Consider the following 18,885-nt stretch of genomic DNA (forward strand, 5'->3'; position numbering starts at 1 on the left):
CGCATTATCCGCGTGCTATAAAGGTTGTTAAGGCCTATTGAAAGCAGGCAGTGAACATAACGACAGAGGATCAAGAGCTGTACTTCAAGCTGATTTAAGAAAAGGTACCTACTTAGTAGGTAGTGTTCTGAACCTTATCAGGACCCCGCCATGAGAAAGCAGACAAATAATCGTAAAAATGAGAAATTTTTGCGAAAGCTATGTAGAGTTACATTAAAAATGACTAAATTCATTGACTCATTACTCCTGATTTACACTGCCGTCAAATGTCGCCCCTTTTGTTCCCTTGGTCTCAATGTCGGCCTCCAACTCTGATGACACCAGCAGCTATCAGCTTCTGGATCTTGGATCGCACGCTCGGGTTCTTCATGTGCTCTTGGAGCGCCATGGGGTCAGACTGCGATTGCTGCAGGATGGACTGCATAACCGGATCTTGCATTATGCCCATAATCTACAAAGACTCTTGTTAGCAGATGCCCATTCAAAATGCTACGTCTATGTGAAAGGGGCCAAAATCTCACCTCTGGGTCTTGAGCCAGCCTCTGTCGAGTCTGCTCCTCTGACTCGTTCTCTCGGGCAGAGTACATGGCTGAGAAAGCCTTCTGCTGCTGCTGCTCAATTTCGCGAGCGTTGGCGCCCTTGTGATGCTCTGCATCAACCTGCAGTGCCTCGTCGCAGGCATCCACGCACTCGGAGTATTTCCGCATGCCAAAGTAGGCCTGGGCCTTTCGGATATAGGCCCGGATGAAGGTTGGGTCCTTCTTGATGGCCAGGTTGCAGTCATCCAGCGCACTTGGAAACTCAAAGAGCTTGACAAAGGCGGCAGCGCGGTTGCTGTATCCTCTGGGGTCTTCGGGTGATCGCTTGACCATCTCAGAGTAGGCGGCTACTGCGCCGGGGAAATCCATGTCCTTGAACTTCTTGTTGCCCTCTTCACGGGCCTCCTCAGCCTTGGCAGGATCAATGTATGCCTGCTTGGAAGCCTCAGCCTTTGCTCGCTCGGCAGCACGGAGCTTGTTCAAAACATCGGGGGTTCGGTGCTCGGTCAAAGATTTGTTGTAGTTTTCGACTGCTTGAGCAAGGTCTCCCTTCTTCTCGTAGGCGGTGCCGATACGGGCATAGCTCTTGGCAATCAGCTTGAAGTCGGCATAGATAAGTCGGCCTTCGTCGATTGCCTTTTGGCAGGACTCGATACACTTGTCGTAGTCTCCCTTCTCGAAGTAAGCTGCGCCAAGGTTGTTAAGGTAGGTGATATCCTGGTAGGTCTCCCATGCCTTGCTGTAATGCTCGATAGCCTCGTCAAACTTTCGCTTCTTGTAGTTCTCCGTGCCGAGGGCCTTCTCCTTGTCGGCCTCTTCCTTCTTCTTCTTCTTCTCTAGAGCTTCTTCGTCCAGCTCTGGTTCCGGCTCGGGTACGGGCGCCTTCTTTGGCTCGGGCTGCTTGGGTGCATCCGTCATGGGAGTGTCCTTATCATCAGCCACAACATAAGACTCGCTACCCTCGGGAGCACTGTCTCGCATTTCCATGTCAACGCCCATCAGGACACCCAACACTTGAATCATTCTGGGATCGCTGAAAAGATCCTGCGAGTTGAGGGGATTTTGCTGAACTTGCTGCAGCTTGGCCATGAATGTGGGGTCGGCAAGGAAGCCGCTCGTCTTGGGGTTGGAGGCAAGCTTCTGAATGAGCTTCGGGTCCTTGAACATGTTTCCAATTCCGCCGGTGGGATCGAGTCCGCCGCCTGTACAAAATTCCGTGTCAGCAACGTTCTATATCCCAGTGCTACTATGCGCGTTGGTTTCCGCAATGGAACGTACCTTCTTGGCCCGGCAGGGCCTTCTCAACAGAGGCGAGACCGCTCTTGAGCTGTGCGTTGTTTGGGTCATGTTTGAGACCGGCCTCGTACGCATCAACGGCTCCGAAGAGATCATTCATGCCGTGAAGAGCAGCGCCTTTGCGCCCCCAGCCCTTGGGCCAGTCTGGCTTGATCTCGGTCGTCTTTTCGGCGTCCTTAAGCGCCTTGTCCCAGTCCTTCTTGGAGGCATAGGCGGCAGATCGGTTGGAGTAGAGGATGTGGTTTTCGGGCTGAAGAGCGATGGCCTTGGTGAACTTGTCGCTAGTGGCAAGCAAAAGCAAATCGTAAATGTCAGTCTTTGGATCGGATCGCTCGAGTGTGACGACGAGGGACGAACGACGAGGGGTCAGGTGGGGTGATTGGCAAACAAACTTACATTGCCTCGTCAAAGTTCTTCTCGGCGATGGCCTTGTTGCCCAGAGCTTTGAGCTCGTCTGCGGAAGCCATGGTGAAGAGTAGATCCCCTGTAGAAGAAATAGCAGATGCAGTGGTGAGCGATGCTTGAGAAGGAGACGAGACGAACAAAAACTTGGAGATGATCAGCTCTGGAAAGAAACCAACTCCGGTGTGGGGTCTATAAAATACATGTACACACGGCAAGGTACCTTCTAGCTGCTTCGATGCGGGATCGTGCCCCACCCTTCAAGGGCCTTTCCAATAGGCCAAAGCTGGTGTGGGGCGTTTTTGATGGAAGTCGGATTTTGCTGTACAAACACGAGTATTTCAAGGCAAAATTGCTGTTGATGATGAGTACCTTCTATCATTCTATGCAGTATCATTGGGTGAAGAAAGTGCAATTGTAGTGTAGATGGGTACAGGCAGTTTCATTGGTGGGCATCAAAAGACATGTACCATAGTAGTTGTACTGTTGCCAATGGCGCTGAACAATGAAGGGGGAGACTTGCACGTGTCGCCTTGAGTATCTGCCCTTGGTATATTTCATCTACAATTTATTTACCGTATACCACGCATCTTATACTATGGTAACGGAAGATACAAGAGAAACAGCATCAACTGCAAAAGCACTTTACATAATCCACGCATCTATGCAGCCGTAAATACGTAGCACCAAGGCAAGCCTATATCGGTGGATTAGCTGTCAGAGATAGTACGCACGCCCTTAGCGTCCGATTGATCAATAAGATGGAATATACTAGGTTATTGTGTTGCACAGTACGTGAGTAAGAGGAAGAAAATTATTCATTAGACGTATGGGGCCATGTCATGTCAGCCAACTCAAAGGCAACTCGAAAAGAATAAGCTGCACATTGGCCGGGCTGGTAACATGCTGTGAGACAACTAGCATAAACAGCTGGGAATGCAAGTACTCAACACTATTACACAGTGATAGGACTTTTTTTTCTTTTCTAAATAAGACTGACGCTTCCATATAAAAGAAGAATAGGATAATTAGTAGCCTAATAGCAACATACATATATATATCTTACTATAGGGAGTATTATGCCTTTCTAAGGGAGTATTATGCCTTTCTAAGGGAGAATTATAAATGCATTACTAGTAGCTAGCACTCAATGCATCATATAAACCTTCTAGCTATCTTGCTTAGACAATTTGTAATAAATTTATTTTTATTAAATATAAGAGTCCTGCCTACATCAGTAGTTTTAACCAATAAAACCGCTTGAAAAACCAAGTCCCCAAGAGCCCAAGGGGGCTCAAAAAGCTCAAAACCTAGATCCAGACCAGTTCCTGTACTTGGCCCGCAAATGAATTCCGAAAATAGCTTATAAACACTCAACGATTCAGCAACCAGCAAAAGCATCAAAATACATCGGTTATACCACTATATAGCCTCATTCCAGGGCTAACAAATGATAGTCTTTATGTAACTCAATACCAGCTATTAGTACTGACTTCTGGAATATAAATATTAGAGGCTCTCCCTGAGTTTTCCTATACTAGCAATTTTATTCTATCAACGAATTCAACAAACAACTTTGATCAATTTGACCCTTTGTTACTAGGCCAGTAATAATACTAGCTATCCTATGGCTTCAAAGTCTTATACTGAGCCATAAAACTTGGTCTTTTTAAATACTCATTAGCTAGGGACAACTACTTATTAGGAAATCCCTATATTACTATATAAGCTCGCAAAACTCAACTGTGAATCTCCCCAGAATTAAAACCTGTATTCAGTACCTATGATACGTACTTAATCAGCTAACTTCCTCACGTTAGCATGCCACCATAAAAAGAACAACCCACAGTCGAGATTTGCGAAGTAATATGGATAGTAATCTGCTCATCTGGGTAGGACCCAGCGAATAAACTCCAGGACTATTTTAGTATGGCGCACCCCGCTATCGCTAATACGCAAGCAGTGCAGCTAGTACTTCATAGAGAGCTGAATACATGTAACTCCAGTCAACATGAACTTACTACCTGTCGTCTGGTGGCTCTATCAGAGCGTGCCCGGGAGATAGAGAATACATACCATATAACCTTGCAAAACTGGGCAGTGGTTACCTCCAGGTATTAACCCTGCGGTCTACATATGTAATTCTAGGACAAACTTACAGCAGTTCAGACAGATACCGAATTACCTCGGAAAATGCATCAGTAGATGCCGCCAGATTTGAACCCTGCAAGCCAATTCTAGGACCAGCATATCGCAGTTTAAGAAGATCGATTCATTAAGCTATGGTATTATATGTTGAATAGCAGCTTATAAAGCAGTTGACATTACTGCATATAGTATAACGCTGCTACAGGATTATGCAGCATGGTTAATACGGGGAGAGTGTCTACCGACGATGTTTCCGAGGTAATTCGGTAAATAGTAGGCGTCAATACGAGTTTGAGAAACTATAAAGGTGCGATCTATACTTGAATTCCTGCTGTTGCTGTTCGAAATCTCAACGGGCCTCACCTCGTCTACAGTGGAGTCTCTTAGAGCAGCATCAAATGGCTAATGCTAAATTACCTTTTGAGGAACATGACATTGTCATCGTTGGCGCAGGCCTCAGCGGCATCAACGCTGCTCACCGGCTGAAAACTGACCTTCCTCATCGGTCCTTCACCATCCTCGAGGCCCGCGACGTGATCGGTGGGACATGGAGCTTCTTCAAGTATCCGGGCATACGTAGCGACTCGTCTCTCCGGTCCTTTGGCCTTCCCTGGCACCCCTGGAAACACTCTCACAAGATCGCCACGGCCGCTGAGCTTTGCGAATACCTCGAGGATGCTGCCAGGACAGACGGATCCTACGACAAGATCCAGTTGAGACATCGAGTTGTGCAAAGTGACTGGAGCACCGAAGAGCAGAGATGGACCCTAGAGGTTGACGTCAACGGCTCCAAGAAGCTGATCAAGGCCAATTTTCTCTTCACCTGCATTGGCTACTACTCGTATGAAAAGGCCTTGAAGAGCCCCGTACCCGGTATTGAGAACTTCCAAGGAACAGTCGTTCACCCGCAGTGGTGGCCAGAGAACCTCGACTATAACGACAAGCGCGTCATAATCATCGGCAGTGGAGCAACCGCCATTACGCTGTTGCCAGAGATGGCCGACAAGTCGAAGACTCTCACTATGCTTCAGCGGACGCCGTCGTATGTTGTTTCCATGGAGAGAAGCTCGAACCTCGAGACGTTCTTATCATCGTGGTTGTCCGTGGCTTAGGTGCACTGGATTGTCCGATTCATCGACGTCTGGCTTGAAGTCTTCATCTCTGAACTCTGCCTGCTATTCCCCCGCCTGGGACGCTTTCTCATGACTCAGGATCTAGACAAGAAATTGCCAAAGAAGGTCGATGCTTCAATTCACTTCAATCCAACATATGGCCCATTTCAACAGCGGCTATGCCTAACTCCAGATGACGAATTCTTCAACGCTCTGCATCGCGACAACGTCGAGATTGTAACGGATGTGATTGACACCGCTGAGAAGGACGGAATCCTGCTCAAATCCGGACGCAAGCTGCCGGCGGACGTGATTGTGACGGCCACTGGTCTGTACATACAGATTCTCAGCGGAATGAAGCCTCGAGTTGACGGTAAAGACGTAGACATTGGACAGCGGTACACGTGGAGAGGCTGTTTAATCGAAGGTTTACCCAACCTAGTATTCATTCTTGGTTACGTGACCACGACATGGACTCCCGGTGCCGATTCCACGACGAAGCTGGCCATTCGAGTGGTGAAGCAGATGGAGGCGGACAACGCGTCAAGCGTCGTCCCAGTCATCGAGAGGACAGAGGGAATGCCGCGAATGCTGAGTACCAATGCAAAGAGTTCCTATTTCGTCAAGGCCGCCGACCGGATCCCAAAAGTCACGGGCAAGGGCCCCTATTATGGACGTCTGAATTTGTTCGTCGATTTATGGGCGTTATGGTTTGGAAGCATGCGAGATGGATTGGTGTATACCCCGAGGGAAGCCAAGAAGACCAAATGATAGATGACTGTGTCACTGCATGTAGACTGCAATAGATAGAACACATTTATTTGATGGCCAACGTATTCATTAGGTAGAATCGTGCATACAAATACTCGAAAATAATGATGCTGCTTGAGTGTTACTTTGGGGTTGAATATGCCGCCGTGTCTCAACCCCACATCAGATAGTCCAATTTCTTTCCGAGCGTCCCCAGCATGTGTCACCGGCGGCAAAATATTAGATGCCAATTACATACATGGAATACCTACGTTGCCTACCTACTAGGTAAGTATTCACTTAGAGCGGCGGCCTGCATCGTTGAAATTATTACATGTGTCCACTGTATCCATCTTACCAGGACAGAGCAGAGACGAAAAATAAAATGAAGTTTTTCATATGTAAGCTGCCATTGTTGGCGTCGTGCCACTCTCGATGGATTAACTGTGTTGTAGCACTTACTTTACTGCATTCTCAGAGTAACTCCTTGAAGGTAGCATATTTCACCATGGCATAATATCATACTTCAGTCACTTGCCATGCAGAGACGCCTTCAATTTAAGCCTCAGGCGGTCTCTACACATGTCATATAACCATGACCTATAGCTGATATGATACGCTACTGCTTTTCAGCTGTTTGCATCTCACGTCCGTATCAACAGAACAATACCTACCTACTTTCAAAGCGAACGAGTCTTTTCTCCCACTAGCTGAATCATCACAACAACAAGATGCAGATCATCAAAGTCTTCACCATCTCGGCTCTAGTCATAACCTCCAATGCCGGTCCGATCTCTTACCGCATCTGTCAAGCTGGGTGTGCAGGCCTTGTTATGGCCTGTTATGGGGCCGCGGGCGCCACTTGGGGAGCTACCGCAGCAGCTTCAGCTCCAGCAACAGTTCTCGCCTGCAACAGGACTTTTGGGGTGTGCCAGGCCGCTTGCTGGATCACTGCTACGATCCCTTACTTTTAAGCCTTCTCGAGGTTCCACGGTCTAAATCCTACCTAATATAATAAATCATATACGACAATTGGATACACACGAGTAGGCCAGCCACTATCCTCAAATGCCGTTTGCTCGAATCTAACCCGTATGTGCATATCTTTACCAAGCAAAGCCTGCTGGGTTTGCAATTTCGATTCTGGGGTTTCGTGGGGGTAATTAGAGGCATGGATCACAGTATTTTGCAATCGCCATCGGGGAGAAAAGAAATCAATGATTCAGTACATGTAGGAGTCGCGTATCAACATATCACAGCAAAACAATTCATTCTGCACTTTAATTCCCATGACCCGTAATTCCTGTCGCCAGCTTGCATCAAGATAGACGCAGCAAACGCATTCCACGTTCCATTGATCAGTCCATCCATGCATCCATCTCCATCCAGCATGGACGACTTATAGCACCATTAGCGTCGTCCCAGTGGCGCCTGATTGAAGGCCTCCCAATCAATGATGCCTTAAAGGCCTCCCGATTGATTGCAGGCCTCCCGCTTCATTGAATGTGTCACAGTCCTCATGTTTCTATCAACACATGGGACATGTAACTGCTCGTAAGTGGCACATTTCATCGTGACATAACGTCATAATGAAGTTACTTGCTGGGCGAATATACTGTCAAATCCAGCCCCAAGCGGTTAAGCATATATATCACATAGCCATGGCTCATGAGAAGGATGCCTTCTTCCTCCTCTAAATTATACACTACGAACGAATCCATTCTCTCACTAGTTGAGCTATCACAGCAACGAAATCAACAATACCAACAAGATGCGGATCGTCAACGTCCTTGCCATCTTGGCTCTGGCAGCAACCTCAAATGCCGGTCCCGTCGCTTATGGCATCTGCCAAGCTGGGTGCGCTACCGTCGTCACAGCTTGCTACGCAGCCGGGGGCGCCACTTGGGGAGCAACCGCAGGGGCTACAGCTGGTCCAACAATTGTAGCTTGCAACTCGGCTTTTGGATCATGTCAAGCAGCCTGCTGGGCCGCTGCTATATTCCCTTGCCCTTAAGCCTTCGAGATTCTTCGAGTGCCGAATCTTGCCTATACGCCAATTGGGCAACCATGGGTAGGCTAGCCAATGACAATAAATTCAGTGTCCTCGAAGCTGACCTCGACGCTATACAAGTACGCATATAGGTATCTTTACCAAGGGAAGTCTGGCTTGCGTTGGATGTTTGATTCTGGGGTTCTGTGGTGGAAATTGGAAGCATCGATTATGGCGTTTTGCAATCGCTATCGGGGAGAAAAGTGATGATTTGGTTAGGATCTTCGTATCAACACAAGAAAAGAATTGACTGTTTGCCTTGACTCCCGTCCATTGCCTGCATTCCCTGTCGCAGTAAGTACATTCCACTGATCAATCAATCAATCCATCCATCCATCTCCATCTTCATCCCGCATGGACGACTTAGAGCACCATTAGCGCCGTCCCAGTTGGCTCCTGATCCTGGCCCGGCCCTCCCCTCCTGGAAGCTGGATCCGAGGGCCGGGTTCGTGTTGATTCCGAGTCTTTACACATGCACCAGCCATCTGTCATACGCTACTAGGTAGGTACTGTAATGTAGGTGTGTAACTAATTCTGTACCGTACATGAACGTGGACCAACAACAGACTCGGAGCTGTTGAAGACTCGCCATTCGGAACAATGTCCAAATCCCGATCCCATGCTTGGTCACGGTCGGTTAGCAGAGAGAGAGGCTTGCCCCCCTCAATGTCTTTCATCCCTACCCAGATTGATGGGCTGTTTTTTCCAGCCGCGTATCCCGCTTTGCTGTTTGATTCGCATCCGATGCCGTTACCACTAGTCGTCGAATTCAATAGTTCATAGACCTCCGCAACCGGGATTTGAAGCTAAATGCTAAGGCCAAGGCGTCGTGAGATGGTCAAAAAAGCATGCTGCTTCAAACCAAGCCAATTCTCCCTCTTCATCCCGTCTTCTTAATCTCAGGCTTATTGCTTCTCATATCGGCGTAAATCGGCCTTGCCTAGAAATCCAAGTGGCCACAATGCCACCTTTAACCATCTACTTATCCAACTTCTGCCTCATATTTCTAATCGCCTTTCTAGTTCGTCGAGTCTACCGCTGGCAACGACTTAGACACATACCCGGGCCGACCAGCGCTGGGTGGACAATATGGTGGCAGCTCTCAAACGCATTGTCCGGGAGATATCATGAGCGTTTAAAAGAAGCCGCCGACACTTATGGTATGTACACCCACCATAAAAAGCGAAATAAGATGGATTGTACTTATTTCAGTTTCATATACTTTCACAATATTAGGCCCTCTCGTACGTATCGGCCCCAACCAGCTTCTCTCTGTTGATCCCGAGGCGCTTCGTCGAATGTCCGCAGTCCGCAGCGGCTACACCAAGGGCAGATTCTACGCAAGCGGCAAAATTGTCCCCGGCGTAGACAATGTCGTCTCCCTACGAGACCCGGCAAAGCATAGAGAGATGCGCGCCCTAATGGCTCCTGGTGTAAGTCCACACTCCATTCTCTCTCTTCTTCTGCCCACCAAATCCAGACTAAATTCAATACCTGGCGCAGTTCGCCGGCAAGGCAAACGAAGGCTTCAGCTTCGAAGCTGCCATAGATCGCCAACTCCTCAGTTTCATTAGTCTTATTGGGCGCAAATACGTTTCGTCCGGCCCAGACGTCCGGCCGGTTGACATGGCTGAGAAGACACAATTCTTCGCCCTAGACGCCATTGGCGACATCTCTCTTGGACAGCCGTTTGGCTATCTTGAAAATGATCAGGATTTGTACCAGTACAACGAGATCAACGCGACTTCACTGCCTATGATGAACGTAGTCTCTGTGATGCCGTCCCTAGCGAACCTCGTCCATACGTGGCCCCTACGATTATTGCTGCCAAAGGAAGGAGACCAAGTTGGCTTTGGTCGATTGATGAAGTAAGTCAACAGAAATCATCAGAGGGATTGAATATTAAGTGAGAATTATTAGTTTCGCGCGAAGCTATGTAGAAGCTCGATTAGTCCCCAAAACACCAAGAGCTCACGACATGATGCAAGCTCACATCGACAACGGCATGACCAAAACCGATCTCATCCAACAAGTCTTGCTCTCCATGTACATCTCCTCCACTACTTGCAATTTGTCACCGAAACTCCCAAGCACTGCCACTAATCAACCAGCAGCATCGCCGGCTCCAACTCCTCCGCCCACGCCCTCCGCATGACTCTCCTCTCCCTCATCACCTCCCCACCAGCATACAACGCCCTCATCGACGAAATCCGCCACGCCTCTCCCACCGTCAGCTCCCCCATCACCTGGGCGCAAACCCAGTCTCTGCCCTACCTCCAAGCCGTCATCCGCGAAGGCCTCCGCATGTGGCCTCCAGTCGGCGGCCTAGGCTTCAAGACCGTACCCCCCGAGGGTGACTACCTCAACGGCTATTTCGTCCCCGGCGGCACGGAGATTGGCCAGGGCTTTCATGGAGTCGGACGCTCAAAAGCTGTTTGGGGTCCGGACGCCGACGTCTTTCGGCCGGAGAGGTGGCTCATCGCTCAAGGAGACGGACTGAAAGACATGACAAACGCCGTCGACACCCATTTCGGATACGGCAAGTACTCTTGTCTCGGAAAACCCATTGCCCTGATGGAGTTGCACAAGGCCGTTTTTGAGGTACGTAACACACTTACATGGACATGGTCGGCTCTTTTTGAGCGCTGCTTCAAACTGCTTCAAGACAACCTAACACGGCTGTTTTTCTCTGTGACAGCTTGTACGGCGCTTCGACTTTTGCGTCATGAACCCCGAAACCCCGATCAAAACGACTGCCTCCATCTTTCTCTTTGCGTTTGACTTTTGGGTGACGCTTACCAAACGTAATCTTTGAACCAGGAGAAACACGGCTACGAGTCTACGTTGCGCTGTTCGAAATGTCTTCTTCTTCCGTATATCCTCATCTGATATGATACCCCAGCTCACAAGGCAAGCTTTTCCAGTAGTTCCAGCCTGTCCCGCTGGTGTAATGAGAAATTGAGCCTTGTCCAACATCTCTGTGTAGATATCACCCCGGAAACATCGTATATAAGCAAGAGAAGAAACATCTTCATAAAATCTTGACCCAATGGTCCATCATTAGATTTATTGTTCAATCGATGGCTTGCCCAGTATCCCGCTATATATAGTATTCGTACACTGTAATTGTCGTATCCTGGCTGAGAAAAGCAAATGAGAACGCATCATTCTCTATCCTCCATATTAACCTCGTTCAGTGGCGTTGCTCCCAAGCTCTCCAAACCTCTCTCGCCGGCTAATTCAGCGCCAGCGATTCCGCCACCAGAGTTGGGTTTTCGCCCCAGAGCCTCCTCATACTGCTTGCCCGTTTCGTTCAAATATGCCTGTACTTCCGCTTCCCTTTTCACTATGTCGTCTCTCTCGCGCGTGAGCTGCTCTACTGTGGCTGCCTTTGCATTAATGTTGCTCTCCATGGATTTCAGTGTGGCTTGTAGCTGCAGTATACATTCTGCAAGACTCGGCAACGGTGTAATCTTGGGCGGAACTTGTAACAGCTGCTCGTTGGGGTCCTTCTTCGGCTTCTTTAGGCCATCCATTCCTGCACGCGTCTGCGCTGTTTCGTAGGCGATTCGTCGCTCGGCATCGCTGTCTGATGAGGAATCTGAGGTATGGCCTTCGGCTGCATTGATGAGCTCGGCCATCTTTTGACGATCCTGTTTTCGTCGCTCCTTTTCCGCGCGTTTGCCTAGTGAAAGTCCACCGTCTTCAACGTACTCGTCGAAACCCTCTCCCAAGTCCTCATCCTCAGCAACCAACCGAGTTTCGTCCTTTTTCTTTCGAGCTAAAAGAACATCATCCTCATCCTCCATAGAAATGTAGTCTTTCTCCTTTGCTAATCGGGCTCTGCGCTCTTTCTTTTCGCGGATTTCAGCTTCGGTGAGGATCTGAGTGGTCTGCGGCTGACCAATGGGCGGCGGTATAGGGGAGTCTACTATCAAAGCTCCTTCTAGTTCGGATGGATCCAGATCCATTTCGTCGTCGAGGTTCGCTTTGAGAGATGAGAGGTCGCTCGGGGTATTTGGTGTTGATGATTGAAGCTCATCGAGATATTCTCTGCTGTATTTTGGCCGGTCGTCATCATCCTGGTATGATCGAACAGGTAACGGTAGCCCTCGGGCAGCCATTCCTCGTTTGATAGTGTTCTTTTCAAGTACTTCCTGCCCCATTGCCGGCTTTCCCGAAGTAAAATCGCTACCTGGCTCGTCATCCTGTTCCCCTGCATCGTCGCCAAACGAAATCTTTGCTTTTGGAGTCTTTTTCTTCAGCTTCGATGAGCCCGCTCGATTGTTATTCGGCCGTACGACTGCCGGGCCGTCGTCATCTTCGTCGTTGCCCTGTGAGGTCTCCTCCTTGCCGCCTGATGCATCTTCGTCTCGTGGATTGAACGTATTCCGTAGTCCAGATTGGCGGAATGGCTTCCGGCCTACTTTAGACACAAACGCCGGCTTCACAGCATCTACATCTCCAGCCAAAGTCAGCCTTGCCCTCCATCAGCAAAGACATCGCCAAACAGTTTTCTTGCAGTTACGTACCATCTTTGACGATTCCGCCTTCGGCCACTGATGGCGCGTCCCCGCTGCTCTCGCCATCGTCATAACCAACTTTGATGACCCGCGCCTTTCGTTTCGCGCCAAACGAGCTCATCCTTTTCAATTTGTCCGGTATGTGAGCTTGGGGTGCAAGTTGCACGAGCGCATCCGCATCTCAATGTCGATAACCCGAGATTCGTTATCTTATCAGCACGTGACCTACATTTTAAGGTGGGCAAAGCTTCCTCGACCTGCGTTGCGTTAGTGCTCCAGATCGCGTCGCAAATCGACCGTCTCCAAAGCCTCTATTAATTAATTGATTGCTCAAGATGGCGCCCGCCCAACCTGAGCTGAAGAAGGTGAGTTGCCCAGTCCGACCTATAATTATCACATGATCTGGACAGCTTCCCTATCTCCTATCAAATGGACCTGTCAATGCGAATCATTTGCTGCTCCAATCGATCAATCATCCCAACTGACACTGGAAGCTAGTATCTCGACAAGAGGCTGTTTGTCCAGCTCAACGGGAGCCGAAAGGTCATCGGTATACTCCGCGGATACGATGTGAGAATGGCCCGACACCAAGCAGAGAAATATGGACGTGGGAAGCTAACGGACACAGGTCTTCTTGAACATCGTATTGGACGAGGCGGTCGAGGAGAAAGAAGGCGGCGAGAAGATTAGGCTCGGCATGGTGGTGTGTAACACCAGATTCCCTCCCCAACACAGAAACCTTTTCCCTCCAGAACATACGCTTACTTTAATGCGGCAGGTCATCCGTGGCAACTCCGTGGTCATGCTGGAAGCTCTGGAGAGAATCGGCGGCGACGACAGGCAGAACCGATAATTGGGGCGGCAACAAGATGGCGAATGGATGCCTGAATATCCTTGTTTGGCGTTTACGGAAACGATACGAAGAGGCGATCATGGGACTTGATACGAACGTCTATTGTTGCTAGATTTTTGGTTTTTATCCGAGCTCAAGAAAGAGAAAAACGAAATGCACCCCCCAACCAGGAACCTTGCGGCTACTTGCTCTGTGAACCCCAGGCATTCGGATCATAGTGGTCCATATTCTGGCCATTGTACGTTTTCTGCCACCCCTTGACGCCTCCTTTGAGGATGGCGGCCGTCAAGTCGGTTTCCCCAACCGAATTGAGATATTCCTGGAACCACCCTGCGCATTTTGGCCCCCGACTTCCACAGCTCCCTAGACGTTATCATCGTTAGTCTTGCCTTGACAAGTAATCAAGGCGTATCGCCACAGCACCGGATGAGACACCTACCGCAGTAGAATATAACCTTCTTTATCCCAGCCTGCTTGCAAAGCTGATACACCCCCGAACGAGTAAAATAGAAGGACTGAGCCGGCAGGTTCACAGACGTGGCAATTGTGCCGCCCTCCCAATCATTCCGGCGCACATCGACCAGTAGAAAATCCCTCCGCGCGTGATCTCCTGCCGCCTTGCTGTGCTCAATCCACTCATAGACGTCTGAAGGCTCAATGACAGCACAGGAGACGTCAGACGGTGGTATTTCTTCAAAAGCAAGGATAGAGCTGCCTTGTGGTTCAGAAGACGCCATTCTTGATTCAACTATCTAATAAACAGGTGGGTGGATAGAATCGGTTGCTGATTGCTGATAAATGAGAAGCTCAGATTTTAGAGAACTGTGAAGGAGTTCAAGGGGATGTAATGGGACGAGCACGAGACCCCGCATTCTCCAATGCCAGATTTGTCCCATTTCTATTGTAAGCAGGGCATTCAATTGGACATACGATGCCTCCCAGTTTTGATCATTCTTCAATTGTGTGTTTTTTTACGCGCTGGAAGTAGAGGTTCCAAAGTAAAAGTGCATACCACTACCCATTCAGCGTTTGATAGGTAGTTACTATTACACGGAGTATATCCTTAGTTGCTCACTCGCAGCGTAGCTTTCATCCTAGAAGAGTCAAGAAAGAAAAAGACCTTTTGTATTCAATCTACATGACAGAAAAAGAAGAGCACCCATATATTTTGAATTGCCACACGGGTATTTTTCCGTTTTTTTATACCACCGTTACTCCCATGATGCCTTCCATATCATTGCCACAGCAATATCCAAGTAGCAATAGAGCGTAACCAAGCTCAGTTAATTCAACGTTACTCCTTTGCCGAGTCTCGACTTCAGACCACGCCCTCAGAATCGTGAAATATACTGTAGCGTGACGCAAGTACTGCCCAAGTGAGTGACACGAAATAGTCGAAACCATTCATCTCCGTAAGACTCCCCATTAAATCAAGTTCTTGAAAATATCCAAACAATCGCTCATTTGTAAGTGTCGCATTAAAAAGCCACCGCACATCTTCCGCTCAAATCGCATGTTATCTGAGACTCCTGCGACAGTTGTGTAGAGAAGATCGGCGTTGTTGAAAGACCCAGTATATATATTTTTGCAGGCATAACTCTGATACCAATTTCAGCCTTGCTATTGCTGACATTTGCGACTTCATCATATGTTAAGTTTTGTCTGACAATCGCTCATAGTGTATCAAATCCAGCAAGAAGGTCGAAGAGAGGCCGTCTAAATCTCTCCTTCATCGCAGAGAAACGAAGAGAGAAGAGCTCATCTCTCTATAGGGTGCGCGCCAGCCATCGGGACTGAATTCCAATCCACGTATCCATCAAACCATCCGCTTGGGTCGAAACCAGATAATAGATCGGTAGTCCATGATGTGTGCGCCATGTTCCCCCAATTGTTATCCATTTGCGGCTCCTGTAAGCCATCATCCGCGAACAGTCCCATATCGTCCAGTCCGGCGCATTCGGTTTGCGGCATGTGCATTGCCGCTTGCCAATCAGCCATTCTCTGGTCCGGTTCTGATCGATTTTCGAGATGCATGTTTTCTGACCCTTCAGATACCAGCTCTGCCCACTTTTCTAATTTCGCTCTCGTAATTCGTACTTTTAGCGCAGTCATCATCCAGACATTCTTGTTCACCCTTTCGGGATCTGCCGAACATAGCTGGAAAGTTGCATTGGCATGCTCGAAGCGGCCGGATATCGCAGAAAGGATTTCGGGGATATTAATCATCAGTCCTGGTTGTGTCTGCAGCTGTGTCCGCAGTATAGCCACAGCAGCTGCGAGTTCAGGATCGTCCAAATCAGGGCGTGCCGTCACACGTCCTCGTGGCATTCCGCATTTATCTACCGTCATGTTCGGGTCACACTGTGAGTTTACCATATCGGAGTTATACAGGGCAACATTAGGATTATTCGCACTTGGGTCATCTGGCATAGTGGTCTTGCCCTCGTACATTGCTCTGGGAGTCGCCAACCTTGCCCATCGGGCCAGCATGACGAGAGCGTAAACAAGGTGCGAGCCCACTGCGGTGGTTTGAAAGTAGTATGTGGAGATGGGAAGGGAAAGCCAAGAATTGAACCACGCTGTGAGAGCGGCGCTTGACTGGTATATCTTATCGAGCGGTGAATCTGTAGCCATGGATACAGAAGAAAGAGATTTGGACAGGGAGCGGATCAGGTTCTTATCAACCACCGGAGGCTCGTATAGACGAAGCCTAGCGCTATCCAGCAAGAGCTGAAAAGTTTCTACGGCAAACGTTAGTCAGATGGAAATTATAATACATACTAAGTACACACAAAAATACTCACTGTCATCTTTCAAATGCTTAGGCATAGAGCCCCGGATTTGGTTGAGCTCGTTTTGAAATGCCAAGATGTAGGCTGAGATAGGAGCCGAAGGGACAGAAGAGGCTTCCTCTGAGGCTCTGTCCCTAGAGTTGAGTTCAGATATTCGTTCCGTCAACCTTTGTATCTTGACAAGATAGACAAGAGAAATGTCGCTTTCATATTCTGGGTGCTCTTCGAGGTGCCGCATGCAGTCTTGGAGGTATCCGTTGTATCTCATGGGTTCAACTCTTTGAAAATTCATGGATATCCTGCAGGAGGAATAGTAAGCAAACAAGTCATGGCAATTGGTTGAGGTAGCAAAGAAATAACTTACACGGATGCCCAGTACCACGCCCCAGCAAAAGCTCGTCTCTCTTCATTACTTCGGCCATGTAGTTCTGGTGGGCGGACGACCATTAACCGCGTTCGTTCGTGTACGCCCGGGGGTTTACCCAAGCCCATGTCTCCAATCAAACTCCCGGCCAAGGTTATCAAGTTGCTCAGCTGCCCGTGGAGACAACAGTGGTATTGCTGATATCCCAACATGACTATGATTCCCAATAGCAGATCCAGTGACTTTTCCGAGCGGATGAGCATATGATCTGCAAGGTGCTTCATCAAATGATACATCTGCGCCCTCATCGACCTGATACTTCGAAACGAGCTAACCATCCGAACGGCTGCCATTAGAAACGGCCGTCTTGCCGCCAGGACGGCTGCCGAGACATTTGGTGGGATTACGACAAAGGGGTGGACGGGCTGCAGACTCTTTCGATAAAAGTCAAGAAGCACCTCGTCTGACTCCGGAGGCGGCGGTGCTTCCATGGTATCCGGATGGCAAATGCATGATTTCGGCGTGAAGGAGTTGTACGATGGGTCGATTATCCAAGTATTGCCTTGGTTAGATATGCTAGGAATAGCGCTGGACGGACTTGAGAACGGGGACGGGCGGTCAGAAGAGCCTTCTGTTCCCAGATCTTCGTTGTCGTCTTGCGAATGTGGGTCACTCTGAGCTCCAGATAGCTCTCCGGAGGCCTTGAGAAGACTGACAAGGCCGTTCAACCGCTCTTCGATCTGCGCCGTTCGGCTACTCAGGGTTTGTTAGATCGGAGATTCACGAAGAGCTGGAGAATTCACCACGATTACAGCTGCTAGCGCCATCGAAACATTGAATTCTCCGTTCAAACGGAGTTGTTGCATCAGGGGCCGGGAACTGAGCTAACACATCTCCGGAACGGCATATAACAGAGTCGCAGCCTAGAGCCTGCATATAAAGAGATGGAAACGGAACTTTCGGACTTACGAAGGTTTGGCTTGTCTCTTCTTTCGAGGGCGATGGATCTGGTTGGAACACTCTTTCAAGAGTCTCTCACATCTATGAGTCGTGACAAACGGCAATTGACTTGTTAGTTGACGCTCAATAGAAGAATAGAAAACGCGATTTGGCCGTTCATTACGGAAGAACGAAAACAGAAAAGCAAAGAGAAGATAGGAACGGCTGATACTGGTGACTATCCCATCCCACTCTCCATCCGATGTCGTTCCCCCCGGTGTCAAGTCCAATGACAAAACACAAAACCCGAATAAATCAATAAAATAAAAAAAGGTCTCAGGACTTTTAGCTCTTGTTCCTCTTTAGCTCACCTGTCACATTTAGCTCCCGGAGTTTCGTTTGATCGTATACACTTCGCCTTCGCGGTAGCACAAGGAGCGCATGCCGCTCCCCATTTGGCCGTGGGCAGCTTTGGCCTCTCGGCCCTTGAGCTGTTAGTGATCGTTGCCGAGGGTTCAGCATCCATTGTTTACTCTCGAATGCCCGCCCTAGGTTATGCAAGCAATCAAAAGAGGGTACATGGTCGGCCAGGTCTTTTGCGAGACGGAAGTAGAATGAAGTCCGGCGGGCTTTCGACTTTAAAGGTTGCCAGAGACCATTCTCAGAAACGACCCTTGAAGACTCAACGCCTCAAACCACAGCTGCTTGGAACGGCCTTTTCGCAAAAGTCCGGACTACCCCCACCGGGGGCGCTGCTTGGGTTTCCGGCGGGGTGATTGGCCAATCTGCCACGCCTCACAGCTCCCGGAGAATATCCTGGTCAAGACGCGGAAAATCCCGATGCGTGAAGCATAAACGAGAGCGAGCGAGATGCGCAGCCAGAGTAGGCAATGGAGGACATCAAATAGCCTGAGGCGGCCAGCCCAGTCCGGAGACAGAGTATCCGACGAGGTTCTCGCTCATGCCGCTTGAAGCTGCTGGATCGCTCCTTACTTCTTTGATGCCTGTCCAGTTGCTGCCGCCCCACTCGACGCATGGGCATCAAACTTACGTGTAATCAGATGCACCGTTCAGCTGGGAGGGCCAGGCTAGTCCTCACCGGGCAGTATATCGCCCA

General features: G+C 49.1%; 7 protein-coding genes across 7 annotated transcripts; 3 read left to right on the top strand and 4 right to left on the bottom strand.

Annotated features, from left to right (window-relative positions):
- Window positions 1-292: 292 nt before the first annotated feature.
- On the bottom strand, window positions 293-2,302 carry Triagg1_844 (uncharacterized protein; the record flags this gene model as incomplete). Its single annotated transcript, XM_062901873.1, has 4 exons — window positions 293-451; window positions 522-1,741; window positions 1,818-2,116; window positions 2,232-2,302. The coding sequence occupies 4 exons, from the start codon at window positions 2,300-2,302 to the stop codon at window positions 293-295; spliced, it is 1,749 nt and encodes a 582-aa protein (XP_062760068.1).
- Window positions 2,303-4,783: 2,481 nt separating this feature from the next.
- On the top strand, window positions 4,784-6,268 carry Triagg1_845 (uncharacterized protein; the record flags this gene model as incomplete). The annotated part of the gene is made up of 2 exons (XM_062901884.1): window positions 4,784-5,431; window positions 5,498-6,268. 2 exons carry the CDS (start codon window positions 4,784-4,786, stop codon window positions 6,266-6,268), a joined length of 1,419 nt encoding a protein of 472 aa, XP_062760069.1.
- A 2,990-nt stretch (window positions 6,269-9,258) lies between these two features.
- Window positions 9,259-11,112, top strand: Triagg1_846 (uncharacterized protein; the record flags this gene model as incomplete). Its single annotated transcript, XM_062901895.1, has 6 exons — window positions 9,259-9,457; window positions 9,534-9,730; window positions 9,801-10,165; window positions 10,218-10,343; window positions 10,412-10,898; window positions 10,996-11,112. The coding sequence occupies 6 exons, from the start codon at window positions 9,259-9,261 to the stop codon at window positions 11,110-11,112; spliced, it is 1,491 nt and encodes a 496-aa protein (XP_062760070.1).
- Window positions 11,113-11,461: 349 nt separating this feature from the next.
- Window positions 11,462-12,941, bottom strand: Triagg1_847 (uncharacterized protein; the record flags this gene model as incomplete). Its single annotated transcript, XM_062901907.1, has 2 exons — window positions 11,462-12,753; window positions 12,830-12,941. The coding sequence occupies 2 exons, from the start codon at window positions 12,939-12,941 to the stop codon at window positions 11,462-11,464; spliced, it is 1,404 nt and encodes a 467-aa protein (XP_062760071.1).
- Window positions 12,942-13,155: 214 nt separating this feature from the next.
- On the top strand, window positions 13,156-13,673 carry Triagg1_848 (uncharacterized protein; the record flags this gene model as incomplete). Its single annotated transcript, XM_062901918.1, has 4 exons — window positions 13,156-13,185; window positions 13,319-13,390; window positions 13,449-13,523; window positions 13,599-13,673. The coding sequence occupies 4 exons, from the start codon at window positions 13,156-13,158 to the stop codon at window positions 13,671-13,673; spliced, it is 252 nt and encodes an 83-aa protein (XP_062760072.1).
- A 181-nt stretch (window positions 13,674-13,854) lies between these two features.
- Triagg1_849 (uncharacterized protein) lies at window positions 13,855-14,410 on the bottom strand (the record flags this gene model as incomplete). Its single annotated transcript, XM_062901929.1, has 2 exons — window positions 13,855-14,036; window positions 14,113-14,410. The coding sequence occupies 2 exons, from the start codon at window positions 14,408-14,410 to the stop codon at window positions 13,855-13,857; spliced, it is 480 nt and encodes a 159-aa protein (XP_062760073.1).
- Window positions 14,411-15,431: 1,021 nt separating this feature from the next.
- On the bottom strand, window positions 15,432-18,223 carry Triagg1_850 (uncharacterized protein; the record flags this gene model as incomplete). Its single annotated transcript, XM_062901940.1, has 4 exons — window positions 15,432-16,414; window positions 16,478-16,764; window positions 16,830-17,582; window positions 18,180-18,223. 4 exons carry the CDS (start codon window positions 18,221-18,223, stop codon window positions 15,432-15,434), a joined length of 2,067 nt encoding a protein of 688 aa, XP_062760074.1.
- Window positions 18,224-18,885: the final 662 nt, after the last annotated feature.

This window comes from Trichoderma aggressivum (genome assembly GCF_033847375.1).
Source record: "Trichoderma aggressivum f. europaeum strain CBS 100526 chromosome Unknown scaffold_002, whole genome shotgun sequence".
NCBI lineage: Eukaryota > Fungi > Ascomycota > Sordariomycetes > Hypocreales > Hypocreaceae > Trichoderma > Trichoderma aggressivum.